Source organism: Telmatherina bonti, assembly GCF_933228915.1.
Source record: "Telmatherina bonti genome assembly, chromosome: 20".
Lineage (NCBI taxonomy): Eukaryota > Metazoa > Chordata > Actinopteri > Atheriniformes > Telmatherinidae > Telmatherina > Telmatherina bonti.
The window spans coordinates 27,474,017-27,493,394 of NC_136618.1; the positions used below are offsets into that span (position 1 = coordinate 27,474,017).

The 19,378-nt window shown below is 38.6% G+C and overlaps 1 protein-coding gene across 1 annotated transcript in view; it reads left to right on the top strand.

The window, feature by feature from the left end:
* The window catches only part of myo3a (myosin IIIA), a gene marked incomplete at both ends in the record, with an annotated part of 47,062 nt that overhangs the window by 22,822 nt on the left and 4,862 nt on the right, over nucleotides 1–19,378 (top strand). Inside the window, 11 exons of the mRNA XM_079259989.1 lie at nucleotides 627–709; nucleotides 2,147–2,227; nucleotides 3,653–3,858; nucleotides 4,001–4,112; nucleotides 6,377–6,539; nucleotides 6,608–6,694; nucleotides 6,784–6,907; nucleotides 6,989–8,186; nucleotides 8,276–8,420; nucleotides 13,380–13,471; nucleotides 16,230–16,270. Of these exons, the coding sequence (XP_079116115.1) occupies nucleotides 627–709; nucleotides 2,147–2,227; nucleotides 3,653–3,858; nucleotides 4,001–4,112; nucleotides 6,377–6,539; nucleotides 6,608–6,694; nucleotides 6,784–6,907; nucleotides 6,989–8,186; nucleotides 8,276–8,420; nucleotides 13,380–13,471; nucleotides 16,230–16,270 (2,332 nt within the window). The remainder of the gene's footprint in view (nucleotides 1–626; nucleotides 710–2,146; nucleotides 2,228–3,652; nucleotides 3,859–4,000; nucleotides 4,113–6,376; nucleotides 6,540–6,607; nucleotides 6,695–6,783; nucleotides 6,908–6,988; nucleotides 8,187–8,275; nucleotides 8,421–13,379; nucleotides 13,472–16,229; nucleotides 16,271–19,378) is intronic.

Below are 19,378 nucleotides of genomic sequence, written 5' to 3' on the forward strand. Positions count from 1 at the left end.
TTTTCTTTTTTTTTTAATTAATATGATGTCTAACACATGTATATAGATAGTTATTTAGTGATTAAGGGGGTATTTAGAGGGTATTTAAGGGTTAAAAACAGACTTACGCAGAATTTTGGGTTCCTCTGCAACGTAGGAACAGAACTTGTTTGTAAACCGAGGACCGCCTGTGTTCTATGTCCATTTCTGCTGAAGAATCGCACGTTATTTCTGTATCTCTCCCTGAAAATATGCATGCGTGCATTAATCGCACATTAAAAAGTAGTGCAGTTAAAAGGCATTTGCTCTAAAAAGTCATTAAAGCTTTAGCTTTAGTACCGTGCTAACAAGGCTAACCAGATTTAGCTTTGGTCAAAGTTCAACTCCTTTGTGCAGATCTTGCATCACTTGTTGGTTTTTTCATCTATGTTTTCTTCACTACTCAAATCCATCCATCAGGCCAGTTGGCTCATCTCTACCCAGTTACCCGCGGACTTTGCATGTCTGAATGTCTGTGTGACATGGCTGAATGACTCACTCTGCACTTCCTAGAAAAGATTCAGAACTTTTTCAGAACAGGATTTGCATGTGTGGCGAACTCTTGCACCCATTTGGAGCAATCTATTTACTGACTCACTATTTCACAGGCAACCTTGCCCACACCAAGGGTAAAGGCATCAACACAATGCGGAGCCCGCGGACTCCGACACGGACCAACACCTTAGCCAAGGTACGGTTCTGGCTGTATTTTCTCCTGCATAACAAGTTTCCTTCGAATGTTTTTCAGTTCATCTGGTTGTCAAAAACTGCTCCTTAATCACAGTTAATGTGTCTAAAATATTCTTTATTTGTGCTCCTACGCTAATTAAAAGTTTCCTCTGTGTTTTTTCTTTCTCTTTGTCTTTCTGTCCTGTAAGATGGGAGTGCTAACGTTGTACAGTTCGTTTTCTTTTAGTGAGGTAATCAGTAATTTTGCATATAGTTTGTTCCTGTATTATTGTGCCAGTGCAGATGTCCTTTCCTCACTCTCAACATCCCACAGTGAATGAATGAGTACTAGATCCAGATGTGTGTAGACCATTTGGAGACAATTAAGGCTAAATTATTGCTATAGAGACGCTACATATTTGTTTATAGCTCGTTTCCCTGCAACCAGTCTGTGCTTGTTGTTGAGATATGTATTTTGGAAGATGCCAAAAACACCATCCCCTTGTTTTTTTCTGTTTATATTCCTGATCTGTTTTAATTAGACCCATGCCTTGTCCTTTTACATAATGCCAGTAAACAAATGCCAAAAACATTTTGCAATCTAAGCAATCAAACTACAGCCAAATAAAACTCCTGGCAACTTAATTTACATGGCCCACTTGTGTGAATTACCTTTGATTGCTGCCGTATTCACTGATTGTAAGAATTGAGGCTATTTGCGAAACCTTAAAACCATTGAGGGTGGTCACAGCTACATGGACTGTGTTGGATGAGTTCTTGAATTTATTTCCATTCATCTGCATGTCTTTAAAAGCACATGAAGAGCTCATCAAAGGCTCTGCTCTCCAAAGAGCCACAGTGAGCAGTTTAAACCACAGTTAGGCTGATGGTGTGCTGTAGTATCTCCCTGCATTGTGCTGAGAATTAGATGTAGTGTCTTAGTAAGAACTAATGCAAGTTTTCATTGATTTTTGCAGTTTTGTCTCTTTTGTCTTTGTACAATATTGAAATGTGTATGTGAACCACTTTTTGGAAGAATAGCTGTAAACCAGTCGTAGTTAACAAGAAAGTACTCTTGATTTGGCACTTATCCATCTATCTCTTTTGCAGCTTTCTTGGAAATTAAAGCACACTCCTGAAAAAAAAAGCTTGCTCCATGTGCCTCTTGAAGACACAGTACAAATTCAAACGGTGATTGGTGATTTTTAAAACCAAGATAAAACTTAATGCATATGAGAAACAAGCTTTAAAAGTTGCCATCCACTGTAGACAGGTGGGACTCAGCTTGTGAAGCAGTTTTACTTTACATTAAATAGCTGAAAGTCTTCTGTATCTGAAAATCTTACGTTTATCTCCTGAATATAAACATAAGCATCAGTAATGTAGAGTGTAGTTTGACTGAACAGTAAAGTTGGTGAGATTTATTTTCTAACATGCTTGATGTTTGTTTTTTATTCAGCCAACTGAACCTGGAGACATGCCTTACCACCCGAGGGAAACCACCAACATGAAGACACAGACAGTGGCGTCTTACTTCAGAGTAGGATTGGATTCTTGTTTTAGATATTCACAGTATTTTACGTTCTTTTTTATTTTTTCCTTGTGCAATCTGTCCTTCCAGATAAAAAAAATTTACTCAAGTTATCAACTTGCAAATGGATTTTTTTGTGGCACTTTCTTTCATTTTTCCATATTATTAGATTTTAATCTTCTCATTGGCCTTATAATGTAACGTAACAACAGCTGTGTTGGACAAGTAGCACCATTAACACAGTGCAGTGTAAATGTATGTCCAGTGTTCTGACAGATGAATGGCTTAACCCTTTACGCCCCGGGCCTGTTTTTCAGGCTTCTGCTCGAAATTTGCATATCAACACGGACATAAGTTTATTTCTGCAACCACAAGGTGTATTTGAATACTTTTTGAGTCAGAGTAAAGGGAGAACCTGTGAAATTTGTTGACCCTTGTAAATATCAGTATGTGTTATTCATAGAGAATAGATGAATATGGCACTTAGCACAAATGAAAGAAAATTTAGGCTTGCCTAAAAAAAAACCCCAACAAAACTAAAAACACTTTCGGGATTATTGTGAATATACCTTTGGAACAATGCAGCTGTAGCTCTAAACCTGTATCAGACCATTTCACATTATGTGAATATGGGCAAAGGTTAACTCTGATCAAGTAAAGCAAAGCCAAATGAAAAAGGTTGTAGTCCAGCTTGGGTGAGGAGTCCAAAATGGCCATTTTGGCACCATGTGTTCTCAAACTCCCCTAGTCGGCAAGAACTAGATCTAAGAGTGGTTTGGTTACTTCTAATTTCAATAAATTAACAATAAAGAAAAGATTGAGTTGGAGTTTTGTTAGCTGCTTATATGAACAAAGAGAACATGTAGATATTTTGTTGTTCTTATGCAAACCTCAGCACTTTTAAATGTAGTTTCCTACAACTGTAAACAATAAAATCATGTGAATACAATGGTAGCTTTATTTATTATACTCCTTTAATCTGGTTGAAATTCAAATTAGAGAATGTTCCTTGGACACTTAATACAGAGATCTGGTAGATCACATGTGTAAGTGCTGCAAAGTAATAATCCAGATGAAATTGGAGTGTGACAACTGGGCCTCCCAACTAAACTGTGGATTATATAACAAAATTCTTAAAGAAGCATACCAGGCCTCAAATATGAGAATACAACAGAATAAGAAGAAACAAGGGACATACCAATAATGTCTGGGTCTCTGCTGGAAAAAAAACATCCCCACACAGTTTTACTCTGCCATAAAAACATCTAAGAAGTATTATTTTATGATTTTAGATGTTTTTGTTGTTGTTTTAAATGTGATTTTAAATTTTGAATATGAAAGAGGTGTGTTTTACCCTGTTAGCATGTTGCAGAAATGTTTTCAGTGTGGCTTTCTTCATTCTCACAACCTTTGAATCCTCTTATGTCTTCCCAGTATTCTCTGATGGACCTGCTGTCCAAGATGGTGGCAGGACAGCCTCACTTTGTCCGCTGCATCAAGCCCAACAACGACCGTCATGCCAAAAAGTTTGATAGGGAAAAGGTTTTAATTCAGCTGCGATACACTGGTGTACTGGAGACCGCCAAGATCAGGCGTCAGGGATACTCCCATCGTATCCTCTTTGCTAATTTCATAAAGAGGTCAGTGGTTCCACTTTTTCCTCCAGGTCTACTCCAGAGACAACAACAGCCTATTTGAGCTAAATGAAAAATCAATGTACAATTTATGCTGCCCCTCTTTACAATCTGTGGGCGTCCAGCTGATTGCAGAAAATTGTTGCAGGTACTATATCTTAGCTTTCCATGCTCATGAGGAACCAGCTGTGACCCAAGAGACATGTACAGCCATTCTGGAGAAGGCAAAGCTGGAGAACTGGGCAATGGGGAAGACTAAGGTGAGGTTTCACTTGGGAATGTTTGATATTGGCTTGTTTTCTGATATCCAACATACCGATTTTGTCAAACTCTTAATTTCCGATACCAATATCAACTGATACCGATAGTTTTGGAGCGAGTTGCCCCAAATAAACAAAATGATCTGGAAAACTATACATGACATCTCATACTTTGTCATTTTGACTTAGATGACATGTAGATGGAGAGTTTGACTTATAATTTGTGCATATTGTGTCAAAAGTTGTGTGATTAAACGAGTAAAAACCGATACCAATCATTTCTGATATTGCATTTTAATGTTGACATTAGTCAATAAAATTATGGTATTAGTTAGTTAATAATAATTAGTTAATAATATTATGGTATGCCGGTAATATTGTACATCTTTAATTTCATCTGAACTCTTATGACTGAAGAAAAAATGTAAGTTCTGTAAAAAAAAATTTTGATGAGGTAAAACTGTAGTTCGGTAAATCTTAGGGAATTTGTTGATGTGTTTCACACAGGAAGGGCTAACAAAAGGTCACACACTTTGAAACCCGGACACCAAGTATTATTTATATTGTTTAATTGCTGTTCCTACATAATTTCAAGTGATTATTTTATAGAGAAAAACAAGGCTGATTGTACCAAGAAAGTTTTTCTTTTTTCACTAAACTCATTTAGCCAGTCGGTTGCTGCTGAACTCCTCCAAACAACTCAGAGATCTCGTTGTGATCTGTGTTTGTATTTATTGGGGGAACATTGCTTATCCTGGTCTGAAGGAATAATTGTAACACATCAAAATGTGCATCAGGTGTTCCCCAGGGCGCCATTCTGGGACCTGGTCTGTTCTTTAGATTTATAAATAATTTGATTAATCTAAATTTTCTCTTTTAGGAAAAATTTAAAAAAAATTTGAGGGACCAGTTCTTATTTTTCTTTGAGTCTGTTCTATATTTTTGTTGATAAGTTTCAGTATGTAAAATAGAAAAAGAATTGAATTTGTTGGGGAAAAAAAAACTTTAGGTTGTAAAAAGCTTCAGTCACAAGGAGTCATTGGAGATAATCCTTTACTTTCCTTCTCTTCTTAAATCAGGGGTGTCCAAAGTCGGTCCTCGAGGGCCGCTGTCCTGCAGGTTTCCCATGTATTCCTGTTCCAACACATCTAGCTTCCACTAAATGGATCAAACAGCCAATGACAAGCACAACTGATTAAGCTCTACTACTAATTAATTTGAATCAGGTGTGTCTGAGCAGGGATACATAGAAAACCTGCAGGATTCTGGCCCTCGAGGACCGGAGCTGGACACCTCTGTCTTAAATGGTCAGTGTTTCTAATGGTAAGGTACATTATAAAGGAAGCGCTGCAGCTCCTTTTGAAGAAAATTCAAACTACTTTTATCATGGCTGTTGCTTAATATCTTGTGGGTAATTTCACTTTGTTTGCTATCTTTCTGGGAAAAAGATTTTCGACCAGACTGCATGGAAAATCAGTTCTGAAGGTCTGAAATTTGATCACTTGTGTTTGAACAATTGTACACAGTGAATCTCTGTGCATGTTATGTAATTTCCTTTCGGGATTTCTTTTGGTAATTATTCAGACATTAATCCACTCTTATTTACAATTTAAAAGTGTTTTTACTTGCATAAACTCACATTTCTTTAGCAAATTGTTTTCACAGAATCACACCTCTATTTATTTATTTATTTCAGACAGGTCAACATTATATATATATATATATATATATATATATATATATATATATATATATATATTTTTTTTTTTTTTTTTTTTTTTTTTTTTTTTTTTACATACATATACGTATAGCCTCTGCAATACCCATGTATTATGTTGACAGGTCTAAAAAGGGGTAGGAAGAAGTATACCTTATTTGCTCCTACCCCTGATGATTAATGATTAAACCTAACACTCATCTTGTTTTCCGTATCTCGATCGTACCTCGATTTCTACCTTTTAACTATGTGATCAACATAAATGATTATTTACAAGTGCAAAAACTTATTGACCGTGTGATGGACTGGTGACTTGTCCATGGTGCTCCCTGCCTCTCACCTGATTATTACTGGGATAGGCTCTGGGTTTCCCTTGACTCTCAGTTGAACGAAGTGCAATCAAAAATGAATGAATGAATGAAAAACATATTGACTGTAATTTGAGCCAATAGGTTTATTGTTATCATGACTGTAGCTGCAAAAGAATGTTTAGCAACACATTTGAGGCTGGATAAATGACTGTTTGTTTACACGTCTTGGGTTTCAGGTTTTCCTGAAGTACTACCATGTTGAAAATTTGAATCTGATGGTGCAGCAGGCCACAAACCGAATCATCCTGCTTCAAGCTTGTGTCCGAGGCTGGCTGGGAGCCAAACGCTACCAACGGATGTTAAAAGAACGGGAACAGAGCGCTTTGGTGCTGCAGTCAGGTTGGTTAACCGCATTCTCATTGTATAACGTATCAGTTAGTTATACCAACTCCTGCTTCAATTTCTAGCTTATAGAGGTCACAAAGTTCGGAAGAAGGTGGCTGATGATAAAAGTAAAGCAAAGTTTGAAGCTGTCATCATCCAGTTTCAGGCTGGTAAGAAGAATTTGCCATTGATTAAGTTAAATAGCTAAATCTAAGCTTAGGGTCTATCATTTTAGCTCAAGCTTTTCTTCTATCCTCAGTTTGCAGAGGCTATCTTGCAAAAAAGAAGTACAAGGAATTGGTCGATGAGAAGAACAAAGCAGCAACCAAGATTCAGGCACGTTACCGAGGCCACAAGGAGAGGAAGAGCTTTCAAAGAAAACGGTAAGCGAGACAGGAAATAAGCACAATGTAAACCTCATAGAATGGTGTCTTGTTCTGAAATGCAATCATTTTGACATCCAGGGAAGCCAAACAGAAAGAGAAAGCAGAAAAGACTCTTCAAGACAAGGAGGCCACAGAGCCAGAAAAAAAACCCAATGATCAAAGTGCCTCAAATGAAGCAAATGATGAAGAGGAGGAAACCAAAGCTGCTGTGGTTCTTCAGAGCAACTTCCGGGGTTACAAAGAGAGGAAAAAGTTTAAAGAAAGGAAAAAGACGATGGCTGGTGCTGAGCTGGAGTTACCAACTTCAGGCAAGGAGGAGAACAACACAGCAGGAAAAGACGAAGCGAAGAAGCAAGAGAATGACGAAGACGATGAAAGCACTTATGAAGCGGAGGAGAATGACGACAGTGATAACACTCAGGTGCCAGAAGATGAAGAACATACAGAGGTGGCTGATGAAGCAGTGATTGAGGACGCGGTTGCTGGAAAGGAAGAGAAAGAGGATGGGCAGAATGGACTGGAAAAGACTGCAGGGGAGGAAGATGAGGAAACCAAGGCCGCCACTGTTCTCCAGAGCAATTTCAGAGGTCACAAAGAGAGGAAGAGGTTGCAGGAGGAAGGTAAAATCCCAGCTAAGAAACAAAAAGCTGAAACTCCTGCAGGGGAACAGGAAGAAGCCTGCTTGGAAGCAGCTCAAGCTGAAGCTGATTCGTGTCCAAATGATGGCACATCAGACGACCCAGACGAGACCAAAGCAGCTGTGGTGCTTCAAAGCAACTTCCGAGGCCACAAGGAGCGCAAACGACTCGAGGAGGAAGGAAAGATCCCCAAGAAAAAGAAGAAGGAACCAGTAAATGAAGAAACTGTTGGGCAGGCTGAAGAACCAGTGGAAGAAGCACATGACACGTCACTGGAGAACCCAGAGGGACTGGATGAGGAAAAAGCAGCTACTGTCCTGCAGAGTAACTTCAGGGGCCATCGGGACCGAAAGAAGCTGAAAGCCCAGAAAGAAGCGCGACAGAAAGCCACAGAGGAAAGCGTGATTCCTGATGAGACAGAAGAGGAAACTAAAGATGAGGAAGAGGCATTGGATGCCACCGATGTGGTGATTGAGCGTAAAAATGAGACGGCCGTCGACAAAGAAAGACAGGATGAAGAACAGGCAGCAGTGACACTCCAGAGTAACTTCAGAGGCTACAAAGACAGGAAGAACCTGAAGGCCAACAAGGAAGCAGCGCAAAATGAAGCCAAGGAGCTGGAGAGCTTCTCCAAAGAAGTAAACGCAAAACAAATTTTCTTTCAGTCACTTCCCTATCCTGTCGTTTTGTCTGTTTATGTATTGTTGTCCCGTAATCTCTTCAACAGATCGCAGAGGCTTCGCAGGACTTTCAGGCCCTGCAGCAGAAGTTGAATGAGATCATCCAGGCTCATCAATCAAATCCTGAGAGCAATGGCATGTTTGTGAGAGGAAAAGCAATCAATGGCTACGCTTCCCAGCATCAACAATCAAGTAAGATAAGTGAGCTTGGCTCAGTGAAAAACAGATTATGAAGCAATACATGCAATTCATAACGTTGGCTTAGATTGACCCGAGGTTAATGTGAACTTCTATCTCTATTTTCATAAATCAGCGAGTTAAGTGGGATGTACTGTATTTATACTCTATATCTTTCATGAAAGATGTTTTCATCAGGTGACAGTTGAGACGTATTCACCTGAAAGTGCCAGAATTCAGTGGAGTGACTTCCTGCAATTTAATTCAATTCAACTTTACTTCACAACAATGTTGCCACAGGGCACTTTATATACACGAATCAACATACACATCATTTCGAGCCAATTCACACATATCCTATAATACAAAAACCAACTGATTGCATCGAGTCATGACTTCGATCCAATCCCCCATCTTGAGCGGCGACAGTGGGAAGGAAAAAACTCCCCTTTAACAGGAAGAAACCCTCCGGCAGAACCCGGCTCAGGGAGGGCAGCCATCTGCCTCGACTGGTTGGGGTGGAGACGACAGGAAAGACAGAACAACATGTACAACAGCACTTATTCAGGAAGACCTGCTGAAAAAAGGAAAAATAAGTTAGAGACGGCAATATTGACATATATTTATAAATTAATACATTAGAGAATTAGAGCAAGGTACATCTCAATGCATCAGGTAACATCCCCATTGCTACATAAGTAATGGTTGGCTAGACTACCCATAACTATAAGAGCAATGAGCATAACCTGGACATACATGTCCGGGTCCCATACATGCAGTATGCAATGAATGATGAACACAAAGTAAACAACTGCATAAGTCCAGAATTTTAGGCGGGAGTTGATGCTCGTCCATTTGGGTTTTAGGGATTTTTTCCAACTACCTCCTTTCAGAAGAAGAAACAGTGAGGTGCAGGTAAAGTTGCCTGTTTTCACCGAGCAGATAGGGATGTTATCAATAGGTGCTTTTCTGTTTTCTCGAGCTTCACTGGATCAGGAATTCTGCAGGCAGTCAAGTGCCAAAGCAGGAAGCAAATCTATACTTGATGTGTCATCGAAAATAAAATTAGATCTGCTTAGGTGATAGCTGTAATTGCTTTCAGGGTAGTGAGAGAGAGTGTGTGTGTGTTGGAGTGGAGAGGTGGGGGCTGCAAATTGAAAGTTCAGAGTCTCCAGGAAACCCATCTGGCAATTCAAATGTAAAAGTCATCATGGGTCCAGGTGTCTGGCATAATGGAATAATTCAATAACAAGACAAAAGACAGAATTGGGCTGGTACTATGATTTAATTTAGCCATCACTCACTCAGAGTTTTATCATATCACGCCTTTGGAACAAACGGTACGTTGTACACATTCTTGACAAAGAGTAAAAGCACCAAAGCAGTAGAAACAATGAGCTAATGAGCGAAGCTTATCTTCAGTTATCTTCAGCCTACTATAATGCACAGTTCTGACTTTTATCAGCAATTCAGGAAGCCTCGAGTGCAGCTACACCCTCTTGTTTTAAAATCCAAGTGGCTGAGAGGGGTGGGGGCTTGATGGTGCTGAATAGGAACCAGGTTGTAGGTGGGTCAGAATGGACGAAGCAGGGTTTATGCAGTGACGTTATTAGTGACGGATGGAGAGCGGTACTCAACAGACATTTACATCATTTACTTCTTCTCAAAGGCTTCACATGTATTGAAGATGTTGCCGTGACGTAGAAGAGTCACGAATAAAATGGTGACTTCTTCATCAAGTGAATGCATAACAAACTAATTCTAATGGTGTCTTGAAGCATTTTTAGCCCATAAAATCGCCCTCTTTTTGGAAAAGCATACGTGTCTTTTGTAGCATTACCGTCGTATAATGTTATTTATGGCACAAGGGTGCACTACTCCTTTAACATGACAAACTGGTCCTGCTCTCATTTGATTATTACTGGGTTATGTAAACACAATGTACTCCTACATACCTGCAGAATTAAATATGTGCTACTGAAACATATGAAATATAACTCACAGCTGTCCCATTCAGAAAAAAGTCACATCAAACTGATTTCTGTCGAGAAAATGAAAATAATTTGTGCCAAATCAGGACAGGAGCTTAATCTAGTATAAGAAATGCTTTCCCAATTTATTTCCAAAGTTGAATGGTGGGATTTGTTTTGTTTGGCTAAAGAATAGTCAAGTCAAGAGACACATTCCTGGAGTTAAAATGACATGCCTGTCAGAGAGAGCAAACTTACATTATGGTGTGTGAACAGTGTGTCATGTTATATTATATCACATTCTCTATAGTACATGTAAAAACAACCTTAGTTTGTCAAAGGGCTGTATGAGCTTTATAATCCTCAGTATAATCAACTGTCTCTAAATAAATCTGAACTAAAATAAAGAATAAAACACCATTAATCAATCCATAAACCAACTTATGTAACAATGGTAAGAAAAGTACATTTCTTATGTGTTTTCTTTATTTGTCCCTTAAACGAAATGTAAAGAAAAAAAGAAAAAAAGCAGATATAACTATTACTTTAAACAATAGTTAACGTGGCTCTGGCAAAATTGTAATAGAATAAGTTTTACTTTTAAGTGTAAATTTTGGAGCGGAAGACAAAAATCTTTTCTTTTTTTTTTTTTGTTTTGAGCCAAGTTGGTACCGTAAAGTGATGCCAAATGTCTCAGAAACAATACCAGCAACAAACATCAGCTGTGCTATTCTTATAGTTTTCATAAATTTTCATTAATAAACTTTTTTTCTTAGCAATTATTGTCATTTAAAATCATATAATTTGATAAGCATAAAAACACACAAATAAAAAACACTGATAGTTTTTATCCAGCTAGCAGAGTTAGCTTAGCTAGCATGGGAAAATGCTCAAAGTATGGTTGTAGTAAAATTTCAAAGCAAAGCAGTTCCAAAGAAACCAAAAGTGTTTATATATACATATATTTAAACAACTTTGTGGTTTGTAACCCTTTACACAGCTTACTTTTCCTGTTTCTTGTCTCTATGCTACGCTATGCTAACATGCTGCTGGCTCTGTGTATATATTTACCACACAGAATTCAGTGTTACCATACAGTTTCTTTAATCTAGGCACACTCACCCTTTACAGGTATTCCTCCAACATATTGCCTGAGGTTAAATAGAACAAATTATCTGTTATTTCCACTGGTCAGCACGATTCTCAGAGAATTACACTCTTCATCCACAGACAGTGCTAATCTGTCCTCATGAATTTCTCTAACCCAATAAGCACAATAAACTAAATCAGAATAATTGTGCCTCACTCACAGTGAAAGCAGAGGAATGTCACTCACGTTGTTCGTTGTAGGAAAGGTCATCAAATGTTAATCATGTTTTGTGAGCCAACAATTATTGCAGGAATTAGTTTTACTTTTATGAGCAGTACAGAATGACCTTTAGATGAAGTTGTTCAATGATATTAGGAACTTTGCTTTACCTGACAGCTAGATTACACACACACACACACACACACACACACACACACACACACACACACACACACACACACACACACACACACACACACACACACACACACACACCCCACCCCCATATGAACATTTATAATGCTCTAGCAAAGGTCACTCACATATTTATAATTGCAATAATTTAGAGAAAAGTGATTTTTCCAGCATGTCACTCATGACAAGTATGACAGACCATAGTACGGTGTGGAGCATGTCCCAAACATGCCGTTCTCTTTATGTTCAATACATATTGAGAATACTGGGAGCATGCTACACAGTTGTTACACAGTTATTGGACACTTTGTGTCAAAGGTTGTTTCACATAATCTCTGTGGAAAATTCATACTGGACAAAGGCCTCAGGCCAGATCAATAAACAAAAGTCAGTTTAATGGGGTGTAGGTTCACACTCACTCCAGTCCAGACATGTAGATTTCACCAGCCTTCAAATTATTGCACAGAACCAAACAGTAAATCCTCTGCATTACTGTAAACATTTAAACTCAACATAAAGCACTTACCTGGTTTTTAATGTACTACAGTGTTAATCTATCCCGCATTTTCTTTTGTTTCTTGATTTAATAATTTTTTGTAATGGCCTTGAGCAATAGCTAACCTGGCTTTGTGAAGGTGTTTCATTTTTTGAAGTCGTTCTTTGGGCGTTGGTGGATTTTTTCACTCATTTTCCATCTAGCCCTTGTACTAAACTATTTTCTAAGGAATATGATTTTTGTTTGTTTTGTACTGACCTTCAAATCAGTTTAACATTAAAAAGGGGCCTTTTAATATAAACTAGAATGTTTTGTTACAACAGCATGTCCTAGAGACATGTATGTTCTCATTTGCGCAGTTATATTTATCAAAAAAAATGCCAGAGTAAAGCTTTCCTACGGCGTTAGCATTATCAGAAAGTGATGTCCTTAAGAAATCCAGCGAAGATCTGACACAGATGCCTCCAGCCTTTCAGGTCATCCCTCTACAGTTCACTGAAGTCCCACCAGAAGTGGTCTCAATGGAAAGTGGCCGTAAAAATGACGGAGGGGAAACAGGAAGAAAAGGCTGAAGCATGACAAGTGACACAAGAACTGGACTGAAAATCAGGGACAAAAAGTCCTAATGGAGCAATGAAACCTCTCCAGAGCCTGAACCTCAACATTACCGAAGCAGTTCGGGATCATCTTGACAAAGTTTAACCCCAAAGATCACCTACAAAAATACATCAGCGGGAAGGACTTTTACTGCCTTGTTCTAGCAGGTCTTTAAAAATAAATGCTAAAAAGCAGCTTAGGTCACAAGGTTGGGTCACAAATGCGTTTTAAGTTGAATGGAAATCTGCAAAGTTCCTGTAACATGTCATTGTGTAGTGGAAAAACAAAGTGTTTCTTTCTCTGGAACTCTTCTTTTATGTTTTGCTGGGTTAATTGTAAGACCAAAGGAAAAAAAATACAAAAAAAAAAAGTAAAATCTTTTTCTAAATGTTTCTTTTACTTTCCAGCTGACAAAAGACTGTCAAGAACTCCCCGCAGAACCCAACAGCCAAAGACCCTGAACACACCAGAGGACTCCACTTATTACACCCTCATTCATGTGAGTCGCAGAAAAGATGACGATTGATTTCAGATACCTTCAGCAACAAAGCCTTGCTTTCCCACCTTTGTGCTTTTTACAATACACATTGATTGGCTTTTTTTTTCTTTGCTGGTTCTTTTCACTACGCATGTTTCCAAGGCAAGAAATATCTATTGGTTTTACAAAAGCTGTCTAGAGAGGTAAAGATTTCTTTAGTACATTTTTCAATATTTTTTAAGTAATTTTTCTTTGACACAAAAAACTTGATTTTTATTTGTTGTTCTCTTAATGTAATTATTTGAAATTTCACATAATTAGTGTTCAATAACTCAGCTAAGAATTATTCTTTCTGTAGCACTTTATATGTCTTTAAAGCTGTCATGTTTTGGGCTTTTTCCTTTTTTTATATTGTGCAGATCTATAGCTTTGCAGAGGAAAGCTTACATGCTGCATACGCAATTCTGAAGCAGCTCGACGGTCTATGGTTGCTGCTGACTGTCATCTTCACGACGCTCCATACATTTTCACTTACACAGATCTTTACTGCCGGCTGTCCAGTTCGGTACACACTCTGTTTTCATAAAGCTTTCCGACTGTGAGTCATCCTGAATCAAGTCTTTTATAATCCTGTTTAAATGACCAAAGACCTCTCTTTGATGCAGAGGTGTGTCATAAAAGTCCTTTCTGGCAGCTGTTCCAGCCAGTCCAGCTCAGCTCCACTGCAAGGTAGATGAGCCTGTTAGTAAAAACACCTGCTCTAAATGCACATGTAGACCCAAAAACATTTTACTTTCACTTTATGGCACCTGGACTACACAAATCTGCTTTAATGGTAGCATGCTTCTCCAAAATTCTGATATAAGCTGCTCATCTGCATTAGTACCATCAGGCACTTTCACATATGCTTGTCATCCATACCATGGGTGGTGTACCATCCTTGCAGCTGCTGACTGTTGCATCTTCACTTGTCTGGACAGTCTTCTGTGCTCTTTTTTTATATAACAGAAGTATAGATCTTTCTGACCACTGTCTGACATGAGTTAATTTCCTGAAAATTTGGCAGTGTTTCTGCTCAACTTCTTTCCTGCATAGTCCAGTGTCAGGCTACATTTCCAGATGAGTGGTGGACTGTTGAGTAAAAGTGGCTTTTGAAAGGCTTTTTGAGGACATGTGGCTACACTGATTATAATGCAGTGTTGCTTGAGTGCACTTAGGTCACACCAATCCAGCTGTGATTTTCTTTGTTGTCTATTACACTCTGAGTTTTCCTCAGACTCCCGAAATCTTTTCACACTATCACGCAGTGCAGATGTCAAAAGAGTGGATTTCTCTGCAAACTTGCCTTGAGAAATATGTTTCAGTACTTTTTGATGTTTCTATAGTGAACGTTTGCACAAAGTAGAAAGCCACAACCCACAATCTTGTTCGGAAAGACTGAGCCATTAGGAGAACTCTTTTTATACCCAATTTTGACACCCCAACCAATTATTTTACTGGTCACAGAATCTTTGTGTAGGACTGCAAAATCTGTAAACCGTTCTCTTTCTTAGCATCTCTTCCAACATCATTGATAATTGCATTCAATTCTACACACTCAAAAACAGAGGTACCAGCTTGTACCTAAAAAGGTACAAATGCTTGTCGCTGGGGGTGTACTCTTTTGAGAGACATTTCTGTACCCTTCAGTTCTGGTCTATTTTTGTACCTCATCAAGTTCAACCTTACCTTATCAAGTTTTGTTTTTTATGTTTTTCACAGCATTAGGCCTGGTCCATGCCACTTAGCAATATTATCTTATCTTCAATCTAGAAAAAATCTCCAAAAACTCAAAATACTGACATTGTGGGCTACAGCAAGTGTTGTGCATCTAGACCGGTCTTAACAATACATTTCTTTTGAGGCGACTTTTTAAAAGATTTTTTTAAATAAAATCATCAAATATCAGTTGTAATATGTGGTGAAGTCGTAGGGGGGGTATACTGATAGCTGAAGAAAAGCTGGTAAAAGTCCCAGTATGCACTATACGCTGTAAAAAATAGTCCCGGTACGCAAAAGGGTAGAATTTAAAAGTGCCGGTACTGCGTACCGCTGCGTACTGGCCCACTTAAAGCACTGCTGCTAACAATAGTTTTTGTCACGACAAACATTTTTCAATGCCTTATGGTTAAAATGGTACAAATTTGTACTTTATGTCACTTTGAACCCTTTTTCGTACTCTGAAGGTGTGCTTCTGGTCTCTTAAAGACCAGTATTGTACTTTTGAGAGAACATTTCTTTAAAATGTACCTATAGGTACAGAAATGTCCTTATCTTGTACCTCTATTTTTGAGAGTGTACCTTGATTAATATTACCAAACACAAAAAAGCTGGTCAAAAGAGATCAAAGGTATTTATTTTCATTATTAATTAAAATTTTGGTTAGACTTTAGAAAACGTACCATTTAATACTTTTCTGGAAATGGGGTTTATCAGTTTCCAGTAACCTCGAACTGAAAAAGCAAATGGATGGATGGATGGACGGATGGATGGATGGGACCTATCAGTTGATGTTTATTAGTTGATGTTTGATAAATATATTGATATGGATGAACTGAAATATTGGTGATCAAAGAGGTTTTGAATTGTTTATTTAGAAATTCTTCAAGAAATTGTGTGTAATTTGGTTAAGCATTTGAAATGTGGTTTTTGGACATAAGGTACCTGTATAAACTGATTAACACCAGTAATGTAACATGTTTGTCTTGAAGTAATCCATTTTCCCCTTCTGTCCCCTCAGCGATCTGTCCAGGATGACAAGCGCAAACCCAGGAAAGAGGAGTAAGTGTGCAGTTCTTCTCTCAGCCTAATTGTAACATCTTATAACTTCTTTTCGTAAGACCCCTGCTTGCATGCCAGTTTGGCAGTCATAATTTGGAGCCATCGCTCTAGCCTGGCACCAACATAAGGACACTGTCTGGGTCCAAACTTAATGATGTGAAGCATCATACACACACACACATCATCACTTATATTAATCAGCCTCGTCTTTTCCATTTGTAATACTGCTCGAATCAAAGACACATAATGTCACACATAGTGGCTTTCATAAGTATTGTTCTGTAGATAATTGCAGGATAGTTTAAGAAACAGAGGAAAAGTTGCTAAAGAGTGTGTGTTTTGTGTGTTTTCATACATATGTATGAGTCGCACAGGCTACAAGGTGAGTAAACCGCCCAGAGTGAGGGGGTGAAGATAGACAGATAGGGATGGCTGAACAAGCATGGGCAACAGTGCTTTATCACAGCAGTTTGAAGAGGCACACACACCCACCTTGATATGAGCACACACAATTCAACACATTCCTAAACATCAAGGGTAATGATTTGTTAGCAGATAAATAAAGCCAGCAATGGACAGGAGCAGTTTACATGCACCATTAAGGATGAGAAGGTCAACAGGAACAATGGCATCTCTGGCTGAAGCTGACAGCAGAGGAGGAAGGGAGATGGAAAAATGTGGGTGGTAAAGACTGAAGTATGTGGAGGTGATGGTAATAAATAGGAGTGAAGACAAAAAGAAGGAGCAATGGGAAGAGAAACTATCACAGCTAAAACTTTATCACCAAGATCAGCTGCTCTATACGCTGTGTCTGTTCAGAGATAATAATAAGATTCATGGAAACAGTGCCCCTAGAGTTCATTTCTGCAGCAGGAATAAGTTTTAGCACTGTTGCAGCTTGTAAGACTGAAATGGTTTACCATCACTCGAACCAGGGACTAAAGGCCCATTTATGCTCAACGCAAAAGACGGACATGCAGATCCCTGGACAGCTTCCATTTTCTACGGTGGTTACGGACGTAATTTGGTGCATTTTCAGGGTCCTTGCAAATCAGTGCAATACCACCAGAAATCATGGAGGCAGTATGGAGTTGTATTGTCCATATACAACATGAGCAAACCAACGAGGAAGAAGAGAAACAGGAAGAAGATGACACAGAAATTGCCAAATAAAAAGTACCAGAAAAACAGACAGAAGATGCTGAAAAAAAAAATCACAAAAAATATGATTGTTCTACTTCTTCTGGTATTTTTGGATGGATGAAAAAAACTTAACTAAATAATCGCAATCCACCAGCGTCAAAATGATGAAGTGAACTCTGAACTCAGTACTGTCTTCTGACAGATGAACACTATGGTTACGTTAAAGACATATGGACGTATGAGGGGCCACGAAAACGCTTGCAAGTAATGTCCCCATTTACATACATCAGGGAGCATAAATGGCCATTAAAGGTCCGTTTATGCTCGATGCAGAAAATGGAAACACAGACGGATGATCCGTCCCACCTGCCTCCTGCAGCCTTTCGTGCATGATTTAGGGCTAAGCTATCCATCACTTGACGCAGAAAATGGAGCAATACCACCAGAAATCACGGGAACAGTATCAAGTTGTATAGCTGACATGCAACCAACAAAAGAAACCAGAGAAGAAGAAGAGGAACAAGAGGAAAATGATGCAGAAACTGCCAGATAAAAGAAAAGTTGAGCAGAGCAGCAAAAAACTTTGTGTTTTATTGCTTCACCTGGTGTTTTCAGATGGAGTGAACTCTGAACTCAACACTGCCCACTAGTGGATGAACTGACTTAACAACTATGCTAATGTAAAAGAAGTTTGGACGTATGATATATAAGGACGTTTGAAAGGCTGGGAGCTGAGGACAGAGCTGGAGTTCCTGGAGCAGACTGTCCAGATGAATTCTTCACACCTTCTACACACCACAGAGAAGAATCAACAGAGTGTGTTCAGTCAGAGGCTTCTTCAAGTGGCTGCAAGACAGAGATGACTTTTCCAACACACTGGGATCAAATGGTTGTTACAGGGCTTCTGCAAAGCTGAATGACATGTGGATGAATTCAGCCATTTGATTCAGATTTGTTGGAGAAGGGATGCATCTAAAAGTTGCAGGCACCCCGTGTTAGAGCAAGGGGGTCTAAAGTTGGTCCTGCAGGTTTTGGATGGTTCCTGCTGCAGCACTTCAGATAACACATTAACATGCTTTGGCAACAAGCTGAGGAGACACAATTAACTTGAACAAAGTGTGTTGGAGCAGAGTATCTTTAAAGGATTGCAGTCTCTGAGGACCAGAGCTGGAGGTTCGAGGTGTATGTCTATACATTTATATCATTTTCTAACCAAAGTTAGCATGGGACAAAAGGTTGACTGTTTCATCTTAGTGCCAGCTTCTTCCCCACTTTAGTGTACAAGTTTTACTCTACATCAGTATCCTGATTAAATCATTTTCAGTATAGATGCAGCACTGTGTGTAACAGCTGATTAACTTGATGAATGTTTCACGACCCAATGTCATTCAGAGCTTCCCTTTCCACTGCTGCGTCAATCATATCATTCAGCCAGAGTCTGGAGTAATGGTGAAATTTTATTCTCATTCTCAGACAGCACATTTATCTTCATCATCAGTGGGATGCTTGTGCGCCCTCCCCTCCTCCAAAACGCTGCTGTTGTAAGGTCAGGTCATTTAAGATGAAGATCCACAGCAGCTGATCACTGTTTATTAATATTAATATATTAAACTTATAGATATCAATCTGAAAATGATCCATTCTGTGTTTCTGATCACATGGGGTCAGATTGAAGCTCTCATTTATTTTGTTCCTACAATAATAAACCATTCTGTTATTGTACAATACTGTTTTTTCATGTCAAAAGTGCAGGAGAAGCCTGTAGTAAATTTTATTGGATACTTTTAGTTCAAAGTTTTAATGTAATAACAACTTTATAATTACTGAATGGACTTTGTTTTTTTAAGTTCAATACAGAAATGGTTTTCTTGGAAAATAAGGGCATGAAATAAATGTGTGTGGAAGAAATGCTTATTGAAACACAATGATTAGCTTTATAAATGAATTTTGAAGATATATTCTCAT